This window comes from Halichoerus grypus, chromosome 2, assembly GCF_964656455.1.
Source record: "Halichoerus grypus chromosome 2, mHalGry1.hap1.1, whole genome shotgun sequence".
NCBI classification, from domain to species: domain Eukaryota; kingdom Metazoa; phylum Chordata; class Mammalia; order Carnivora; family Phocidae; genus Halichoerus; species Halichoerus grypus.
This window is the reverse complement of record NC_135713.1, coordinates 189,484,084-189,503,366: the sequence shown is the minus strand read 5'-3', so window position 1 is coordinate 189,503,366 and position 19,283 is coordinate 189,484,084. Positions and strand designations below refer to the sequence as shown.

At 49.6% G+C, this 19,283-nt stretch overlaps 2 protein-coding genes across 6 annotated transcripts in view; both read left to right on the top strand.

Moving 5' to 3' along the window:
• Positions 1-8,239, top strand: part of STAT5B (signal transducer and activator of transcription 5B) — a 68,986-nt gene extending 60,747 nt beyond the window's left edge. For 3 of the 4 annotated variants that reach the window (XM_078065744.1, XM_078065745.1, XM_078065746.1), the window contains 4 exons: positions 469-639; positions 4,656-4,707; positions 5,042-5,149; positions 5,669-8,239. In XM_078065744.1, coding sequence (XP_077921870.1) covers positions 469-639; positions 4,656-4,707; positions 5,042-5,149; positions 5,669-5,795 — 458 coding nt within the window. In that variant the 3' untranslated portion in view covers positions 5,796-8,239. Of the gene's footprint in view, positions 1-468; positions 648-4,655; positions 4,708-5,041; positions 5,150-5,668 lie in introns of those variants that run through there. The other variant, XM_036066650.2, reaches the window with a different exon arrangement.
• Positions 8,240-14,505: 6,266 nt separating this feature from the next.
• GHDC (GH3 domain containing) lies at positions 14,506-18,915 on the top strand. Of its 2 annotated transcripts, XM_036069188.2 has the most exons (10): positions 14,506-14,635; positions 14,834-14,917; positions 15,105-15,388; positions 15,678-15,799; positions 15,949-16,453; positions 16,856-17,048; positions 17,163-17,234; positions 17,312-17,445; positions 17,823-17,908; positions 18,164-18,915. In XM_036069188.2, the coding sequence occupies exons 3-10, from the start codon at positions 15,118-15,120 to the stop codon at positions 18,380-18,382; spliced, it is 1,602 nt and encodes a 533-aa protein (XP_035925081.1). In that variant the 5' UTR covers positions 14,506-14,635; positions 14,834-14,917; positions 15,105-15,117; the 3' UTR covers positions 18,383-18,915. The 2 variants fall into 2 exon arrangements, with proteins under 2 accessions (XP_035925081.1, XP_077921869.1); XM_078065743.1 differs by lacking the exon at positions 18,164-18,915 and having other exon boundaries at positions 17,312-17,549.
• Positions 18,916-19,283: the final 368 nt, after the last annotated feature.

The window sequence follows — 19,283 nt, the reverse complement described above, 5'->3', positions numbered from 1 at the left end:
AATGCTGTATGACAGCCCCAATGTGGCGCTCTATCCCACAACCCTGAGATCACAACATGAGCCGACAATCAAAAGTCAGATGCTTAACCGTTAAGACTGAGCCACCCAGGTGACCTATAACCTGTGGTTACTTTTTTAATTTATTTTTTATTAATTTTTTTTTTAAGTTTTTATTTACCTTGATAGAGAGAGAGCACAAGCGGGGGGAGCAGTAGGCAGAGGGAGAGGGAGAAGCAGGCTCCCTGCAGAGCAGGGAGCCCGATGTGGGGCTCAATCCCAGGACCCGGGATCATGACCCGAGCTGAAGGCAGTTGTTTAACCAACTGAGCCACCCAGGTGCCCCAACTTGTGGTTATTTTTAAATGGAGATCTTTATTGGGAGAGCTTTGATTTGTAGTATATTTGGGTTTTAAGATTTCCTGTTTAGAAATTGTGCTTAGAATATGATTATTCTGTTTATTGTTCTAGAGGAAAGAATGTTTTGGAACCTGATGCCTTTTACCACCAGAGATTTCTCCATCCGGTCCCTGGCCGACCGCTTGGGGGACCTGAATTACCTTATCTACGTGTTTCCTGATCGGCCAAAAGATGAAGTGTACTCCAAATATTACACACCAGTTCCGTGCGAGCCTGCCACTGGTAACAATGTTCGCATTCTGATTTGGTTTTGTTGTGATTTTAGTTTTCTTTTAGTTTTGTGTGTGTGTGTCTTTCTGTCTTGCATGAAAACCTACACAATTAGTATTTAGTATTAGTGTTTGAGCATTATTCAGGGGAGTTGTAAATCCCGGACTGTATTCTTCAGTCATATCTGCTGCTAACCCCAAATATCAAATTGAAGGGAATGAATTGCTTTTATTATTATTTTTTTCAAATTGTTTTTAAAACAAGCTTAGATCAAACAAAATTAGAAAGATAAAATTTGGGGCGCCTGGGTGGTTCAGTTGGTTAAGTGTCTGCCTTTGGCTCAGGTCATGATCTCAGGGTCGTGGGATTGAGCCCCATGTTGGGCTCCCTGCTCAGTGGGGAGTCTGTTTCCCCTCTCCCTCTGCTGTTCCCCTGCTTGCTCTCTCTCAAATAAATAAATAAAATATTTTAAAAAAAGATAAAATTTGTTTTTCAAAACAGATGGTTTTGTTTTCTGATCATAAAAGTATTCTGTATTAATTGTAAAATTTCCAGAAAAGTATGGAAAAGAAAACAGATATCACATAACATCTCTCATCTATATATTAACCACTGTAAAAAATTCAGTGACTATTGTTCTCATCTGTGTAGGTATGTATCCTTCATTCAGTCACCAGATGCTTGTTAATACTTCCTGTGTGGAGGTTACAATCTAGTAGCAGAAGGAGGACAACAAACAAATATATTTATTTAGTGATGGATGCTATGAAGACAAGAAAGCATGGTAAAGAGATAGAGATGGGACAGGGAGGAGGATAGGGGTGGCATTTCAATAGAGTGGTCAGACAAGGTCTCTCCGAGGAGGTGCTATCAGCACAGAGCTGAATGAAGTAAGGAGGCTAACCACACAAAGATCTAGACAAAAAACCTTCTAGACTGAGAGAAGTTTAAAAACCCTGAGGTAGGAGTGAGGTTGTTGTGTTTGAAAGACTCCACGAGGGCCCAGGAGGCTAGAGCTGAATGGGCCGGAAAGAGGGTGTAGGAGGTGATGGCTGAGCAATAGGGAGGCCAGATCGTGTCAGGCTCGGAGTCCAGTAAATGTTTTGGGTCATAGCATATATCATCTTTTGTGATCTGATTTTTTTTCCCCACTTAAAAATGTACCATAGGCAGAGTTGCAGGTCTGTAAATATAATCTTACAGTATCACTTTACCGATTGCATAGAATTCCATTGTATGGTGCTTTGATGTCAGTTATTTGAGAGACTTACAATTTAGGTTATTCACCGTTTTCTGTTGTGAATTAATGTCAAGATAACCTGGGGCACCTTGTTGGCTCATTTATTAGAGCATGCAACTCTTGATCTCAAGATCATGAGTTCAAGCCCCACGTTGGGGGTAGCTTATTAAATACATACATACATACATACATACATACATAAACAAACTAACTAACTGAGATAACCTGGTGCATGCACCCTGTTCAACTATTTCCCTAGGATAAACTCCTAAAGTAGAATTTGTGTCAAAGGGTATATATACCTTTTAAGCTTCTTGACACACATTTACAGAATCGGTAATATGTTCTCACTCCCACAGATGTCTGTTGGAGTACCTGCTCCTCCACCCCCCTGCCAATCATAGATTCTGCTCACTGATTTAATGCTTGCCGATCTGATTGGCATAAAAATGTCTTAGTTCTTATTTTCATTTCTTTGATTCTAGGTAAGGTCACAACATCTTTTCATAATAATAATAGTAGTAACTAGAGTAATAATAGCAGCTAACATTTTCTGAGTGCTTACTATGTGCTGGGCACTTTTCTGAGCACATTTCATATACTGTCTCATTTAATCCTCAAAACAGGTATGCAAGGTAGGTCCTGTGACTCTCCTCACTTTACATATGAGGATTTGAGGCAAAAAAAAGTGAAATAATTTCCCAAAGTCCACACAGCTAGGAAGTGACCAAACCAGGGTTTGAGCTCAAACAGTCTAAGCTCCAGAGTCTGAATTTCTTAACTTCCATATTACTGGCTGTTTATATTTTTTCTGTGAAGTGTGTTTATATTCCCTGTTCATTTTTCTTTTGGAGTTCTGTTTTTTCCTAATGATGTCTAAGTATTTTTACATAGTAAATAAGCCTTTTATTATATATAGCAAACATTTTTCTCAGTATGTCATTGTTCTTCTAGCACTGAAGTTTTATTTTGCTAAAGTACAAAACTTGTATTTTCTATACAGCCCAATCCATCAACCTTTTTCCTTTAAAGTGTATGTATTTCGTATCATGCCTTCCCACCCTGCAATGATAGTTATATTTCCAAGTGGCAAAATAAACCAGAAGTTTTTAGATTTATGTGGTATTTTGTTTTTTTAAATATTTATTTATTTTATGGGAGGGAGTAGGGGAGAGGAGCAGAGGGAGAGGGAGAGAGAGACTCTTGAGCAGACTCCCCACTGAGTGTGGAGCCTGACTTGGGGCTCGATCCCACAACCCTATGACCATGACCTGAGCTGAAATCAAAAGTTGGACACTTAACTGACTGAGCCACCCAGGCGCCCCTAGATTTATGTGGTACTTTGGATTAAACCTGGCATTGTTTTTTTGTTAGCACAGCTAGTCTAGATTTTTAAATCCTATTTTTTACAGCATTTCTTTGGTTTTTATCTTTTCTGCCAATCCATAAAATTCTCTATAAACTATAAAGCACAAAAAGCATGAAGTATTATAAAAAGGTAGCTCCTGACATTTGAAGCCTTAGAAGAAGCTGGTTAGGATAACAACTTGTGAACCATGTAGCATTTCACTATCTTGGACTATATCACTGACAAGCTCTTCATCCTCTTGACCTTAGTGTCATCTTCATTGTCTAACATTGTTAGGACTATACGTATTCCCATACTCATATAGCCAAGAAACAAGACTTCATTCAATGACTTCAGGCTCACTTAACTGGATTTCCACAGTCAGTCTTTTAAAAAGGTAACTACAGCTGACCAGACCACTCTCGGGTTTATCCCCTGACCTCCCACATCCCAGTGGGGACTCGTCGGAGGGTGGAAGAGAGACACACCAGCATTCTTCTTAACCAGCCACGGGGCATGGACAATACAGGATGAGTGATCATCAGATTACCCCCAAATGCAGAAACCCCAGGGAAACAAAAGAGCACACAGATATTTGAATGATACTCCCTTTCCTAAAAGAGGAGATACTCAAGAGTCAGAGTGACTCCAGGGACCATTAAGTCAAATTCATTCCTCTCTTTGATTTCTCAGTACAACGCCCTGACAAGTGTTTGTACACCTTCCGCTTAAAGGTCTCCAGTGATGGGAAATCAGTTCTTCCCAAGACAGCCCATTTCTTTTGTGGGCAGTTCTAATTATGACAACATTCTTCTTTCTATGATTGAAAATTTGTGGGGCGCCTGGGTGGCTCAGTCATTAAGCTTCTGCCTTCGGCTGAGGTCATGATCCCGGGGTCCTGGGATCGAGCCCCACATCGGGCTCCCTGCTCAGGCGGGAAGCCTGCTTCTCCCTCTCCAACTCCCTCTGCTTGTGTTCCTGCTCTCACTATCTCTCTCTCTCTCTGTCAAATAAATAAAATCTTAAAAAAAAAATTTGTCATCTTCTGCTCTCCTCCTAATTTTTTTCCCTGGGACACAAAGCAAATCCTGCCACTCTGCTGCATCTCTAGCTTTAAACCTTTAATACTTTTTCTTTTTATACTTACTGTATAATTAATACTTGGTTTAGATTTGTACTGAAGTATATGTTTTCTGTGGCTTGAAGAATTTATTAACACATCCAAGCCATCTCAGAAGATACTTTAACTTACAGTTTTAGTATTGAGACTTCTCCTAGACCAGGTTCTCCTAACAGATTAAAATATTAAGTGCTTGTATCAGATCCTAAGATAAAATTAGGTGGTTGTGTCCTATCCTGAGAAAAGTTGTAATTCTTAAGGGAGATTGTATTTTTATTTCATTGAGAACTTTGGTTCTCATCACCGTTCCCCCTCGGCAGCTAAAGCGGTGGACGGATACGTGAAGCCACAGATCAAGCAAGTGGTCCCTGAGTAAGTACCCAGGGTCCAGCTCTGGTCTCCTGCTGCCTCCTTTCTCTTCCCCCAGCCCCCCTCACCCCTCACCGCTGCTCCTCCCACTCACAGACCCTGCGTGGCCCAGCCCGCCCTTCCGCCCTGAAGCCTGGCTCAGCCCTGGAGAGGGAACTGGGCTCAGTCTCAATGGGACCAGGACCCAGGGCCCCACTCCTGCAGCTGGAGTCCCAGGCCCAGTGGGCACTTTGTCCTTCCATACCCCAAAAAAGGTGTAAAAATGCCCCCCGCCCACCCCTCCCCAAGTTACCTGCTGCCCGGAGGCCACTGAGACTCTGCTGTGTTTCTCCTGCAGGTTTGTGAGTGCGTCTGCAGACTCTGCCGGGGCCAGCGCCACCTACATGGACCAGGCCCCCTCCCCAGCCGTGTGCCCCCAGGCTCATTATAACATGTACCCCCAGAAGTAGGTTGTGTTCTCATGGGGCTCCGCAGGGAGGAAGTGGGCACCTGGCCTCAGGCTGGGCCCTGGGAGGGCTGGTGGGCAAAGGGACCCAGAGCTCCTGTAGGTCTGAGACCACCCAAGCCGGGCTCCAGCATGTGCCCAGGTGGGAGATAGATTCAGCCAGAAGATATTGGTAGTTTAGAGTGGATTTGGGCAAATGTCATCTACTCCCCTCTCCCAAAATGGAGATTTTTCTTGTTCTGTATAAAGATCAGGTGGGCTTTAGATGTGTGGACAGCCAGGGTTAGGGGCAACTGGGGTGGGTATTCTAGTTTGAGGCACTCTGTCCTGATAGCAAAGGACTCTGTTCTCCACTGTTTAGATCATGAGTGTCTTTTCCCACGAAGCCTAGGCAGAGGGTATAGGCAGTCTTGGGCCATGCACCTGGTGGGGTTTGGGGCTTGGGCTGGTCTCTGCTCCTCATCATTGGGCCTCTGACAACCTTTCCCTTCCCTTCATCTTTTCTCTTTTCCCTCGAAGCCCTGACCCTGTCCTGGACAACGATGGGGACTTTGATCTGGACGACACCATGGATGTGGCGCGGCGTGTGGAGGAGCTCTTGGGCCGGCCTATGGACAGTCAGTGGATCCCTCACGCGCAGTCGTGACCCCCGTCTCCATCTTCAGCCTCTTCATCCTCGCCAGAGGACTTACTCTTGTGGATGTTTTAATTCCATGAATCGCTTCTCTTTGGAAACAATAGTCATAATGTGAAGTGTTAATACTAGTTGTGACTTTAGTGTTTCTGTGCATGGTGGCACCAGTGAAGGGAGTGTGTGTGTGAGTGTGTGTGTGTGAGTGCGTGTGCGCACGCGAGTGTGTGAGTTTACACATGGGGCTGTTTCTCCCCCTTGCTGTGCAGAGTTTAGTCGCAGCATTGGGGCCACAAACAGAGGCTGTGGTTGTTTTAACCTTGTGAAAAAACGCTGTAGTTCCATGAACCCTGGAACTTGGCCATGTGTCCAAGTAGGAGAAGGACAAAGGGAGGAGAAAGCACCTCCGCTCTGTGAGATTTGTCACTGTGTCTGCCAAGCAGTTGATATATAACCGTGACTGTCTCTGCTTTCCTTTGAATTGTAGAAACTGCCTTTTGAAAAAGAAAGCCGTCCTCCCACCTTCCCTCTCCCCCACCCCTGTTTTCCTGGGTAGGGATGGGTAAAGGGGGAATGTCTGGTCATTGTTGGGACAAGGGAAGTCATGGGTTGTCCGATGGGTAGTGGCTTTTTAAATAACACTTAACCCATCTAACCCATCTACATGTTCTCTCCCTCACCCCTCCTTCCTTCCGCTCTGTGGAATTGCCACTCAGCTGTATGTGTGTAAACACGTGCAGACACGTTTGATGAACTAGAGAAAAGATGGTCACATAACCGCAGCTTACTGTGTTGATGTCCTTTGTATCATGGCCAGAGTGGAAGGCCCAGCCGTGACCCATGGGTGCTGAGGAAGTTGCCTTGCTCCCTGGGGCACCTGCCCTCTGGGCTGCCCATCCTTCTGCCCAAGTGCGGCTACCCCAAGGCTCATCGATGACGGCTGTTTGCACATGGTGGTGTTTTGTTTCTAAATTGAGACTTCTTGTTTTCCTCTTCCCACCCTCATCTGACATCACAATTCTTTCTTCCTGTGGCAGGTCCTGTGTCGTTCATACCCAAGTCACCTCGTTTCCCTTCACTGTTCACACGGGCTGTCTTGGGGAGGGGGTGGCAGGAACGCAGTCTGAACCCAGGGCCAGCATGTTCCACGAGGTCATTGCCCACTTGGTATGGGCTGCCGGGTGTCAGGCATTGGTCATTTGGGGAAATGCAGTCAGTGGGTTTCCTGGGAAGTTTGGTAAGCTGCAAAAACAAAACAAAACAGCTTCAATATAACGTCCACAATTTCTTCCGTAGCTTTACATCAGGTGGAAGGAATGGGCTATGGCAGTCAGGTGGGAAGAGGGGTAGCAGATAATAGCTTTTGGGGTAGGCTTACAAGCCACTCAGCCCTGGCCCCCCTCTCCAACAATGACTGCACCCAAGAGAGAATGGCCCTAAAAACCTTATTTTTATACATGTGAGTAAATAAACAGATATTTTTTTTACAAAAATGACTTCCGAATTTATCAGTACTTTGATGTTAAAGGAAAATATTCCTCTGTAGTAAATTATTTATTGGAAGATGACTTTTTAAAAGCTGCTGTTTGCCCTGGCTCGGTTTCATACACTGATTTATTTTTCTATGCCAGGCAGTAGAATCTCTCTGCCTCTGAGGAGCAGGCCGACCCCTCCATGATACCAGCATTGACATAGGATGCGGCTAAGCCCTTTAAGCCCTAAGCCCTCAAGATTTGATTAAAATTCCCCCCGTGAGGATCAGGGCAGTGGGGAAAGGGGAAAAGGAAGCCGGACTGCTCTCGGACCCTTACCTGCCCGTCCCTCGGGCTTCACCGACACTGGCCTGTGAGTGCCGTGCCGGGAGTTCAGCAGCCCGGACGGGCGGGGCCTGCCACACCGTCAGCCCCGTAGCAGAGCTTGCCCTTTACAGTTAGCACCGGGGTTGCGGGTACTGAGAAGTGTGGCTGCCCTGAGCGTAGGGGTCCCGTGCTTGTACAGCTGCTGAGCTGTCCTCAGTTTCCCTGAGGCTGTGCCTATAGATGGGAGAGATTTTTGATTGAAAGGTGTGCTCGCTATCTGCGTTGTATTTTCTCTTTTCTCCCTGTTCCTGCAAACCACAAAAGAGGCGGTGGCAAGTCTTGACCACCTGCCTCTCACTTGCTCCCAGACACACACACACACACACACACACACACACACACACACGTCATCAAAACTTTTCAATGTGTGGTATGTGCAGGGTTTTGTAGGGGGGTGGGGAGACTAAAAGTGAATATAACAAAGTGGAAGTATACTTTTTATAATTTTTCTTTTTAAAACTTTGTGAAATTATTTCAGATACATATTTTAGTGTTGAGGCAGATTAGTATATAGCCACCAAAAAAGTATTGTGTACAATTTGGGGCAGTCACAAAATTGTGTATTTTATGTTACAATAAAGGCTTCCTCTGAAGGGACAATACTGAGTTCTGTTTTTTTTTTTCCATCAGGTGGTGAGAGAAGGTAGTTTTGATAGGGAAATATTTGAAATCATCAGTGTGACTGTGAAAAGCAGAACTAGTTGGGAATTGGCCTCAGAGAGAGTGTCTTCAGCTTTGACAGCAGAAGGGACATTTCTGACCTTCCTGTTCATAAGATGTTTTAAAAATTAGAATGATAGTCTGTATCTCCTGCCTCCTGATTCCACACTCTTCCCATTAGAAAGCTGATCCCTGGGGCACCTGGGTGGCTCAGTCGGTTAAGCGTCTGCCTTCGACTTAGGCCATGATCCCGGGGTCCTGGCGTTGGGCTCCCTGCTCAGTGGGGAGCCTGCTTCTCCCTCTCCCTCTCCCCCTGCACGTGCTCTCTTGGTCTCAAATGAATAAATAAAATCTTTAAATAGAAAGAAAGTTCATCCTTAAACTTGAGCATATTTCAAGTGCCCACCCTGTGCCGGGCATGGTATGTGGGACAAGAAATCGTTCTGCCCTCAAGAGGATTATGGCTGGGGAAAGACAGCCACACAAGCAATCATGATAGGATATTGGCTCATGCTGCAATAAAGTTACCCTGAGGCCATTACTGAATACAAGAGAACATGGAGGAAGGGCACCAATTAGCTTGAGCTGACTCCTAAAGAACACACAGGAATTAAGGAGAGGCATTCTGCCAGAGAGACCAGCGCGGGCCGCAGCTGGGGATGGAGGAGGGCGGGATATGGCTGGATAGAGGGTGATTTGTGGTTCTCAGCCCAGGCGTGCATCAGAATCTTTAGGGGAACTGGTTAAAGCACAGATGGCTGGGCTGCACTCCAGAGTTTCCCAGTCAGTAGGCCTGGGGTGGAGCCTGAGAATTTGCATTTCTAACAAGTTCCCAGGTGGTGTGAGGGCAAGGACCACACTTTGAGAACTGTGGTGGGTGATGAAGCCTAGTGCACCAGGCTAAGAGTTTAAACTTCACATGAACATGATGGAAGTGAAGCAATCTTACCAGACTTTAAGCAAGGGGATGACCAGAGTTTCATTTTAGGAAATCCTACCGTGACAGTGTGTAGGACGGATTGGAGGGAGGCAAAGGAGGAAGCCAGGGATGGCGGGGCGGGGGGGGGGGGGGGGGGGCCTGTTTCAACAGTCTGAGTCGGAGGAGATGAGGTTCTACAGATGACGATGCCACAGCAGTGGCCCTGAGGCCTAATGTGCAGACATAGTGGCTAATGTTGGACAGGACTGGAGTCTAGAATAATTCCAGGTTTCTGGCTCGGGAAGTAATTGATAGAGATGCTCCTCAGTAAGATGAGAAGGGGAAGATGTGGAAGAAGAGCAAGTTGAGAGGAAGGTTGGGTGCAAATCAGGTAAGTTGGAATGTCCAAGGAGACGTGTGGTTGTGAAGCCTAAGAATGATCAGGGCTGGAGCGCCTGGGGGGTTAAGCGTCCAACTCTTGATTTTGGCTCACGTCATAATCTCCGGGTCATGAGATCAAGCCCTGTGTTGGGCTCTGGGTGGAGCCTGCTTGAGATTCTCTCTGCCTCTGCCCCCCACCCCCCGCTCATGCTCTCTCTCTCACTCTCAAATAAATAATTTTTTTTTTAAAGATTTTATTTATTTATTTGACAGAGAGACATAGCGAGAGCCGGATCACAAGCAGGGGGAGTGGGAGAGGGAGCCCGATGCAGGGCTCGATCCCAGGACCCTGGGATCATGACCCAAGCCGAAGGCAGACGCTTAACGACTGAGCCACCCAGGCGCCCCAATAAATAAATATTTTTAAATATCTTAGAAGAGATGATCAGGGCTAAGAGATGTGTATGGATGAGGGGAGGGGGGCATGACAGAGGCAGGCTGTAAAACAGAACTTTGAATCCTTTAAGGAACTGACTTCATTTGCAAAAGAAGTTCAAGCTTAAGGGTATTCTCAAAAAGGAGGCTGTCGTGAAAGGCAAATGGCAGGAGAACAATAGCTTCATCGGAGATAGAGCCTGAATGGGCTCTATCTAGTGTGCTACAGAGAGATGGGGAAAGAGACAGCTGGGAGGAGCTCTCTTGGGGTCAGGACAAATCTCAAACACTGGCCGTGAAACTGTCCCTTCAAAGAAGCCTGAATTTGATTGGATCAGTTTGTGGAGCAATTTACTCCCCAAAGCATTGTTGAAAAATAGATAGCAATCAGCTAACACTGTGAGTAGCTTAACAGCTGGGTGTGGTCAGGGAAAGAGACAGATCTATGAAAATCACTGTCATGCTAGGGTGACTGTGGGCATACTCAAGTCTGTACCCCCTTACTGAGCAATATCAGGCTTCACACTATGTATGGGAGTGTGGGAAGTAGGTAGACTCCCTAAAATGATCTAGCCACTCACTAAACAAGTAAATAACAATAACAAGCCCTGGAAAATTCACAAATATATGGAAGTTAAACAATATACTCCTAAATAACTAACTGAAAAAGAATTTAAGTTGAAGTAGTCACACTTCACAATAAGCAAGTCAAAACTTACTACAAAGCAATAGTAATCAACATAGTGTGATACTGGCATAAGGATGGACATATGGATCAGTGGAATAGAATTCATAGTCCAGAAGGAAACCCATGTGTCTACAGTCAACTGATTTTTTTTTTTAAGATTTATTTATTTATTTGACAGAGAGAGACACAGCGAGAGAGGGAACACAAGCAGGGGGAATGGGAGAGGGAGAAGCAGGCCTCCCGCGGAGCAAGGAGCCCGATGTGGGGCTCGATCCCAGGACCCTGGGATCACGACCTGAGCCGAAGGCAGACGCTTAACAACTGAGCCACCCAGGCACCTCTACAGTCAACTGATTTTTACAAGGGTGCCAAGACCATGCAATGGGGAAAGAATAGTCTTCTCAACAAGTGGTGCTGAGACAACTGGATAGCCACATGCCAAAGAATAAAGTTGGAACCAGACATCACATACAAAAATTAACTCAAAATGGATCAAAGGCCTAAATATAAGAGCTAAAACTATAAAACTCTTAGAAGAAACCATAGAAAGCTTCATGACATTAAGGGGCACCTGGGTGGCTCAGTCAGTTAAGCGGCTGCCTTCAGCTCAGGTCATGATCCCAGGATCCTGGGATCGAGCCCCACGTCGGGCTCCTTCCCCAGCGGGGAGCCTGCTTCTTCCTCTCCCTCTGCCTGCCGCTCCCCCTGCTTGTGCTCTCCCTCTCTTTATCTCTATCAAATAAATAAATAAAATCTTTAAAAAAAAAAAAGAAAGCTTCACGACATTGGATTTGGTAATGATTTCTTGGCCATGACACCATGAGCAACATAAGATAAATTGGACCTCATCAAAGTAAAAACTTTTGTGCATCAAAGGACACTGTTAGCAGAGTGAATAGGCACCAAGATTGGGAGAAAATATGTGTAAATCATATGTCTGATAAGGGATTAATATCCAGAATATATAAAGAACTACAACAACAACTTCTTTTTAAAAAGATTTTATTTATTGGGGTGCCTGGGTGGCTCAGTCATTGGGCATATCTGCCTTCGGCTCAGGTCATGATCCCAGGGTCCTGGAATCGAACCCCACATCGGGCTCCCTGCTCGGCAGGAAGCCTGCTTCTCCCTCTCCTACTCCCCCTGCTTGTGCTCCCTCTCTCACTGTCTCTCTGTCAAAAAATAAATAAAATCTTTAAAAAAAAAAAAGAGGGGCGCCTGGGTGGCTCAGATGGTTAAACGTCTGCCTTCAGCTCAGGTCACGATCCCAGGGTCCTGGGATCAAGCCCCACAACGGGCTCCCTGCTCGGCGGAAAGCCTGCTTCTCCCTCTCCCTCTGCTGCTCCCCCTGCTGGTGCTCTTACCCTCTCTCTTTCTCTCAAATAAATAAATAAAATCTTTTTAAAAAAAAGACAAATAGCCCAATAAGATCCCTGGCTAAGGGAACTGAGAAGACATTTCTTCATAGAGTTATACAAATGGCCAATAGATACATGAAAACATGCTTGATCATTGGTCATCGGGGACCATGCAAATTAAAACAGACTCAAGGGGTGCCTGGCTGGTTCAGTTGGTAGAGCACATGATTCTTGATCTCAAGGTTGTGAGTTCAAGCCCCATGTTGGGTGTGGAGCCTACTTAAAAAAAAAAAAAAAAAAAAAAACAGACTCAAGTTACTTTACACCCCACTAGGATGGCTATAATCAAAAAGTCAGATAATAACAAGTGTCAGCAAGGATGTAGAGAAATCAGAACCCTCATATACTGCTGGTGAGGATGTAAAATGGTGCAGCCACTATGGAAACCAGTTCAGCAGTTCCTTAAACAGTTAAACAAAGAGCTACTATACGACCCAGCTATTCCATTAATTGGAATGTGATAAATCCCTTGCATTCATTACAGTTTTATGCAAGAAAAATAAAAACATATGTCTACAGAAAAACTTGTACACAAATGTCCATAACAGCATTATACATAGTAGCTAGAGAACAGAAATGACCCAAATGCCCATCACCTGATGAATGGGTAAATAAATGTGATGTGGCATATCCATACAATGAAATAGTATTTGGCAATAAAAAGGAATGAACTACTCCTACACAGTACTACATGGAAGAACCTTGACAACATGCTAAGTGAAAGAAGCCAGATACAAGAGACCACATGTTACATGATTCCACTTACATGAAATGTCCAGAATAGGCAAATCCATAGAGAGAGAAAGTAGATTTGTGGTTGCTTATGCTAGGGGTGGGGAGGTGGGAAGGGACTGGGGGGCGGTGATAGCTAAAGGATATGGGGTTACTTTCAAGGTGATGAAAATGTTATGAAAATGACTTTTGGTGTTACACAGATCTGTGAATATGGTAGAAACCATTGAATTGTCTGCTTTAAACGGGTGACTTTTATGGTATGTGAATTATACCTAATAAAGCTGTTCTTTTATAAAATCAAGTTCAAGACCTAAACAAGAAATTAAAAGGGGTGAGATCAAGGTGGGGCAGCCTGATAGCGAGAGCAGAACTGTGCAAAGGAGCTCCACTGTGAAAGGGAGAGAGAGCCCCTGGAAGACGGATGAGGGGTTGACGGGAGGGGTTTTAGTGTTCAAGAGCCTGGGTCCAGAGCACAGGAGCCGGGAGGGCTTAACCACAGGCGGCAGGTAGAACCTCATTCTAGAGCAGAGGTTCTCAAACTTCACAGTGGGAGGATAGGTAGGAGCCTAACTGAGGTGGGCACCTTATTCCAAGTTGCAAAAAGACGTCGTGTCATAAAGATGGGAGAAGTTTGTTTTTCCTTGGCATAAAGCCTGTTAGCTAACACCGATGGTGACCCCAATTACCAGGTAAAGTTGGGATGAGCTACGTGTGACAAATGGTGCTGTCAAGTCCCCTTCCCTGAGGACTAGTTACCGTTTATCTTTTTATTTATTTATTTTTTAGATTTATTTATTTGAGAGGGAGAGGGAGAGAGCTCGAGATCACAGGGAGGGAGAAATAGACTTCCTGCTGAGCAGGGAGGACCCCCCCCCCCCAACGTGGGGCTGGATCCCAGGACCCTTGGATCATGACCTGAGCTGAAGGCAGCTGCTTAACCCACTGAGCCGCCCAGGCGCCCCTAGTTATTGGACAGGTGTGTAATGGGTTCTGGCGGCTTGGCTAAGTAAGGGAGGGAGATTCTCTTCTGCCTTTGCAATCTCTCGGCCATTGCCTGTGATGTGCATCCCATTCTGGTTTGTGCTTATCCAACAACAAAAGTGCTTCCTTTCTCTACTACCTTTGTCAGGAAAAGCTCGTAGATCTTTGTGGAGAGGGTTTCTGGATTGGAAGAAAATTTTGTTTTTTAAGATTTTTTTTTTTTAATTTGACAGAGAGAGAGCACAAGTAGGCAGAGTGGCAGGCAGAGGGAGAGGGAGAAGCAGGCTCTCTGCTGAGCAGGGAGCCGGACATGGGGCTCGATCCCAGGACCTCAGGATCATGACCTGAGCCGAAGGCAGCCGCTTAACCGACTGAGCCACCCAGGCGCCCCGAAAATTTTGTTTTTTAAACAATTCTCAAGCTTGAATCTGCTCTTCTGGGGTGCGCCCTTCTCCCAACGCAAGCTGCTTCGTGGCGCTCTTTTCCACACTCAGCTTTCTCTTCCTTCACCTGCAGGAGTTTGAAGACCACACTTCTCCTGCGGGGAGTTTCCTCCCAGCCGCGGGCTTGGGCTGGCTCCTAGCACGTGGACCCTTAGGCAAACTGCCCCTTTAAGAGCACCCCCACCCCAGCTCCTCCCTCAGGCCCGTGGCCGGATTTCCCCATCCGGGCCCCACCCTTTAAAGCCACGGCTCCATCTTTCTGGCTGGCCGTGTACACAAACCGGAGGACCCAGAGGGCCCTGGGTGCTGAGAGTGGGCACAAGTGGGCTGTGACAGGTGCATGTGGGGCGTGGAACCACCGCCCGGGGCTCAGGAGGGACCCGGAGCTGGGACAGGAGGATCCTGGGATGAAGCAGAGCCACTCACTCGGGAGTGGGCTGGACACGGCGCTCTTTGGGCAGCCTCTGTGTGCCAGGCACCGTGTCAGGCCCTTTCTGTAGCTTCTGCTGGGCTATTATTATTCCCATTTTACAGACAGGGCAACGGAGCCTGGAGCAGCTAGCTACTTACCCAGGGCCCTACAGCTAACCAAGTGGCAGAGCCAGGGTCCGAGCTCAGGTCAGTGGGACTCCAAAGCCTTGATGTCCTCTCCTCTGCATCACCTGCCTGACGGGTCCTGGCTTCCTCCCAGACTTCCTTTTTCCTTGGTTTCTTGTGTGGCAGAGTGGGGTTAAGGGGGGTGGGGAGAAATGGGTTATCCTCTCCTTCCCCCAGTTCCAGGACTTGGGTCCCTTCCTCCTCCCAGGAGCTGCTTGGAGATGCTGCTTCTCCTTCTCCTCCTCCTCCTCCTGCTGATGCTGCTGCCGGCCCTGGCCATCCTCCGGCAGCGGCAGCCCCAGGATGCCCGGCCGTCCTGGCGTGCTGGCCTCCAGCACCGTGTGGCAGGGGGGGCCCTGAGCTGGGCAGCTGCGTGGCAGCAGCGGAGACTAGAGCAGAGCACCCAGCGCGCAGGCCGGAGCCAGCAGCAGGCCCTGAGGTGGTGTCTGCAAGGAGCCCAAAGGCCCCACGTTCCCCTCCGGAGGACCACAGGTGTGTTTCCAAGGGTCTGGGGAGGCGGCCCAAGCAGAAAAGCCACAGGAAGTCAGATTCCAGAACCTGAGGACTTCCCTCTCCCCTTCTACTGCCAGCCCAGAGGGGCCCGACCCAAAGACCCTACCCAGGCTCAGGGTTGTTCAAGATGCATGTTCCATTCCTGGGCCCCAGTAGCCTTGCCCCAGGCCTATGCTGGGTTCCTTCCTCAAGGGTCTTACCAATCTTGCCTGAAACTCTTGGGCAACTTTGGCTTCAGGACAAGTTTATGATGTCTTTGGGGCTACAGATACAAGCACCTTCCGGAACCATCTCCCTCTGACCAAGGCCAGCCAGGCCCAGGAGGAAGAAAGTGGGGGGCAGCTCCTGCCCCCTATGTCAACCCAGTACTACGGGGAGGCCTCCCTGCAGGTAAACTGAGAAGGCTGGTATCCAGCTCCACCAGAGACCCCTACTTGCAGCCCAACCCTCCCACTGGGGTGGGCAAAGAACCCCCAACCTGGGGGCTCAGAGACTGGCTCAAGCCCAGGGCCGACACCCTCTCTTGTCTCCCCCCCCAGGCCACCTTGCTGGGTCTGGCAGCCCTAAGCAAGGCCTACCCGGAAGTGCTGGCTCCGGGAGGCATTGCCTGTGTGACCCCTACATCCCCCTGGCCTCGCCCTCTCCCCTGGCCTTGGCACACCCTGGGCCAGGGTGTTAGGGCCCCTGGAGCCAAGCACCCTGGGGCCCTGCTGCTAGAGGCACTGAGGTCCCCAGAGCTGCGGGCACTGGAAGCTGGGACAGCCACTGAACTCCTGGACGTCTTTTCGGGCCTGGAGGCCGATGGCGAAGAGCTGGCTGAAGCAATGGCTGCCGGGAACCCAGGGCCACCTCTCCCCAGGCGGGCGGCGGAGCTGCGGGAGGCCCTAGAGCTGGGGCCCCGAGGACTGGCCCTCCGACTCTGGCCAAAGCTACAGGTGGTGGTGACTCTGGACGCAGGAGGCCAGGCTGAGGCTGTGGCTGCCCTGGGGGCCTTGTGGTGCCAAGGGTTAACCTTCTTCTCGCCCGCTTACGCCGCCTCTGGAGGTCAGCAGGACTCAGGGCCAGTGAGCTGGGGGCAGGGGTCAGAGGCCGCACAGCTAGCTGCCAAGTAGTGAGCCCTACACAGTCACCTCATTTAATCCCCCCAACACCAGCAGCTCCATTTTACATGTGCAGAAACTGAGGCTCGTGGAGGTTACGAGGCTTGCACAGATTGACCCGGCACCAGCATTTACCCGGGGGTCTGCCACCCCCAGAACCACTGCCTCTTCCCAATCAGGGCCTTAGAGGCAGCGCACTGAGCCTGCAGGAGCCGGGGAGGAGGGGTGGAAGGGCAGCGGTGGGGTCGGCTGCTCAGAGAATCGGGGCCCGGGGTCCAGGGTGAGGGGCTGTTCCCTAGCAGAAAGCAACAGTGCCACCAGCGGAAGGGCTGCTTGCTCCCCGCAGGGGTCGTGGGCCTGAGCCTATGGCCGCGGCAACCCCATGGGCTCTACCTTCTGCCGCCTGGAGCTCCTTTTATCGAGCTGCTCCCAGTCAAGGAAGGAGCCCGGGAAGAGGCTGCCTCGCCCGTCCTGCTGGCTGAGGCCCAGAAAGGCAAGGAGTACGAGCTGGTGCTGACCACCCACACCGGCCTCACCAGGTGATCACCTGCCGACCCCCAGGTCACCTCAGGCCCTCTGCGACCCTACTGAGGGCCAGCGACATGAGCTAATGGGCCCTTGGGCCAAGCTCACCACCACCACTGCCCTGTCAGGTGCCGCCTGGGTGACGTGGTACAGGTGGTCGGTGCCTACAATCAGTGTCCGGTCGTCAGGTTCGTCTACAGGTAGGCGACTCCCCGGGGGAGCTGAGCGGCGGTCCTTGTGCCCTAGGCCCCTCTGCCTCCCCCTTCCTCCTCCCCAGGCTGGGCCAGGCCCTGAATGTGCGGGGAGAAGACATTCAAGAGGACGTGTTTTCTGAGGCCCTGGGCCGGGCCGTAGGGCAGTGGCCAGGGGCCAAACTGTTAGACCACAGCTGTGTGGAGAGCAGCATTCTGGGTGAGCTTCTCCATCAGCTCCTGCCCCTCCCCCCCGTTCTTGAGTTGGCTGCACCGCCCCCCCCCATACCATACCCATCCTGAAGGAAGAACTCTAGGAAAGAGGTAAGACCGAGCCTCTTATGCTGCTCCTCACAAAAGTCCTTCCCCATGTCTAACTCCCATCCCTCCTGCTGCAGTCTCTTCCCTCTTTCCTTTCCTGACCTGTTTCATAGCTACGATTAGCCTTTGGGTTCCTCCCCATTGACCCCCCTCTCTGCCAAGAAATTCCTTTTCTCCCATGAACCTCGGAGTGGGGTAGGACAGGCGGGGGACAGACATTGGTGTTGGAAGCCACCCTGTTCACAAAAGTATGTGTGCCTGGGGGTTTGTCCACAGATTCCTCCGAGGGCTCTGCTCCCCACTATGAGGTGTTTGTGGCGCTAAGGGGGCTGAGGAACCTGTCAGAGGAAAATCGAGACAAGGTAAACGAGACAGGGACAGGATGTGACTCCATGTCCCCTTCACTCTGCATGCCCCCAGGTGCCCGGGGCACAGCGCAGGGATGGGGAGGAGGGGGGCGGGGAGGAGAACCTCCCTGGGGGCTCGGGGAGGGGAGAGATGAGGCCCACGGACACATGCGTATGCACGAAACGCCTGTCGTGCACATGCTGACATCATCAGGCGCCCCCCATCCACAGAGCCACACCCCAGCCTCACCCAGGCCGTTCTCTTCCCAGCTTGACCACTGCCTTCAGGAAGTCTCTCCCCGCTACAAGTCCTCGCGGTTCTGGGGCAGCGTGGGCCCAGCCAGGGTTCACCTGGTGGGGCATGGGGCCTTCAGAGAACTCCGGGCCGCCCTTGCAGCCTGCCCCTCGGCCCCCTTTCCTCCCGAGATGCCCCGGGTCCTCAGGCACAGGCATCTGGCCCAGGGTCTGCAGAGGAGGGTGTTGTCCTGAGCTGAGGCCTGCCCACTGGCCCATCCCCCTTCATAGGCCACCTCGCTCTTTGCTCTGCGGCCTCTCTGGATGAGAACCCTTGGCCAGGGTCTTTGACTCTGTTACCTGCCAGGCCTTAGGGAGGTCCGACCTAGTCAGCCCATGCTGAGCAGCTGACGTCAGCTGACGTCGGCGGACGCCTGCAGGGGCCTGCCTGGAGCCCCGGGGCCCCCTCCGGAGGACACTGCTAGAGTTCCCGAACACGCCGATGCTCCCGTGTCTCCAGCCCAGTGCACTGCGCAGGCTGCAGGTGTTGGCAGTTAATGCTCCTGGAAGCCACCCTCTGTCTACAAGAAACAGGAGTTGGAGAAAAAAACCCCAGCGTCATTGTCCCTCAGTGCGACAATTCTGAAGTGTATTCTGCTCCAGTTGCCCACAATGATAACCCTCTCAATAACACAGTTCTTACTGGTTTTCCTTCCTTCCATCCCTCCCACCCCCACTCCCTTATCTGCTTTCTAGGATCATCTCCCAAATAAACCTCTTGCACCAGATTCTTGACTCAGGGCCTGCTTATGGAGAAACTGTAATAGTCCCATTGGCTCTGTTTCTGCGCCGCCTGGCTCCCCCCTCCACCTTCGGCTCTGGATACCAGGGCTCTCCCCCCACTCCCCACTCCAGGTCGGGGTAGGCCCCGAGTGTGTGTGCACCTCTTTCCACTCCAAGCTGATCCAAAATGTGGCAGGACTGCTCTCTAACTTCCCTTGCCCTGGCTTAGCACAGGTCCCTGTCTGGCCCAACACCCACAAATCACTTCCCTGGGTAGGGGCTGTACTGCAAATCATGAAGTATCCCAACAGGGAGCAATCCCAGAGACCATGTGGCTTAACTGTCCATCTTACCCATGGGGAAACTGAAGCTT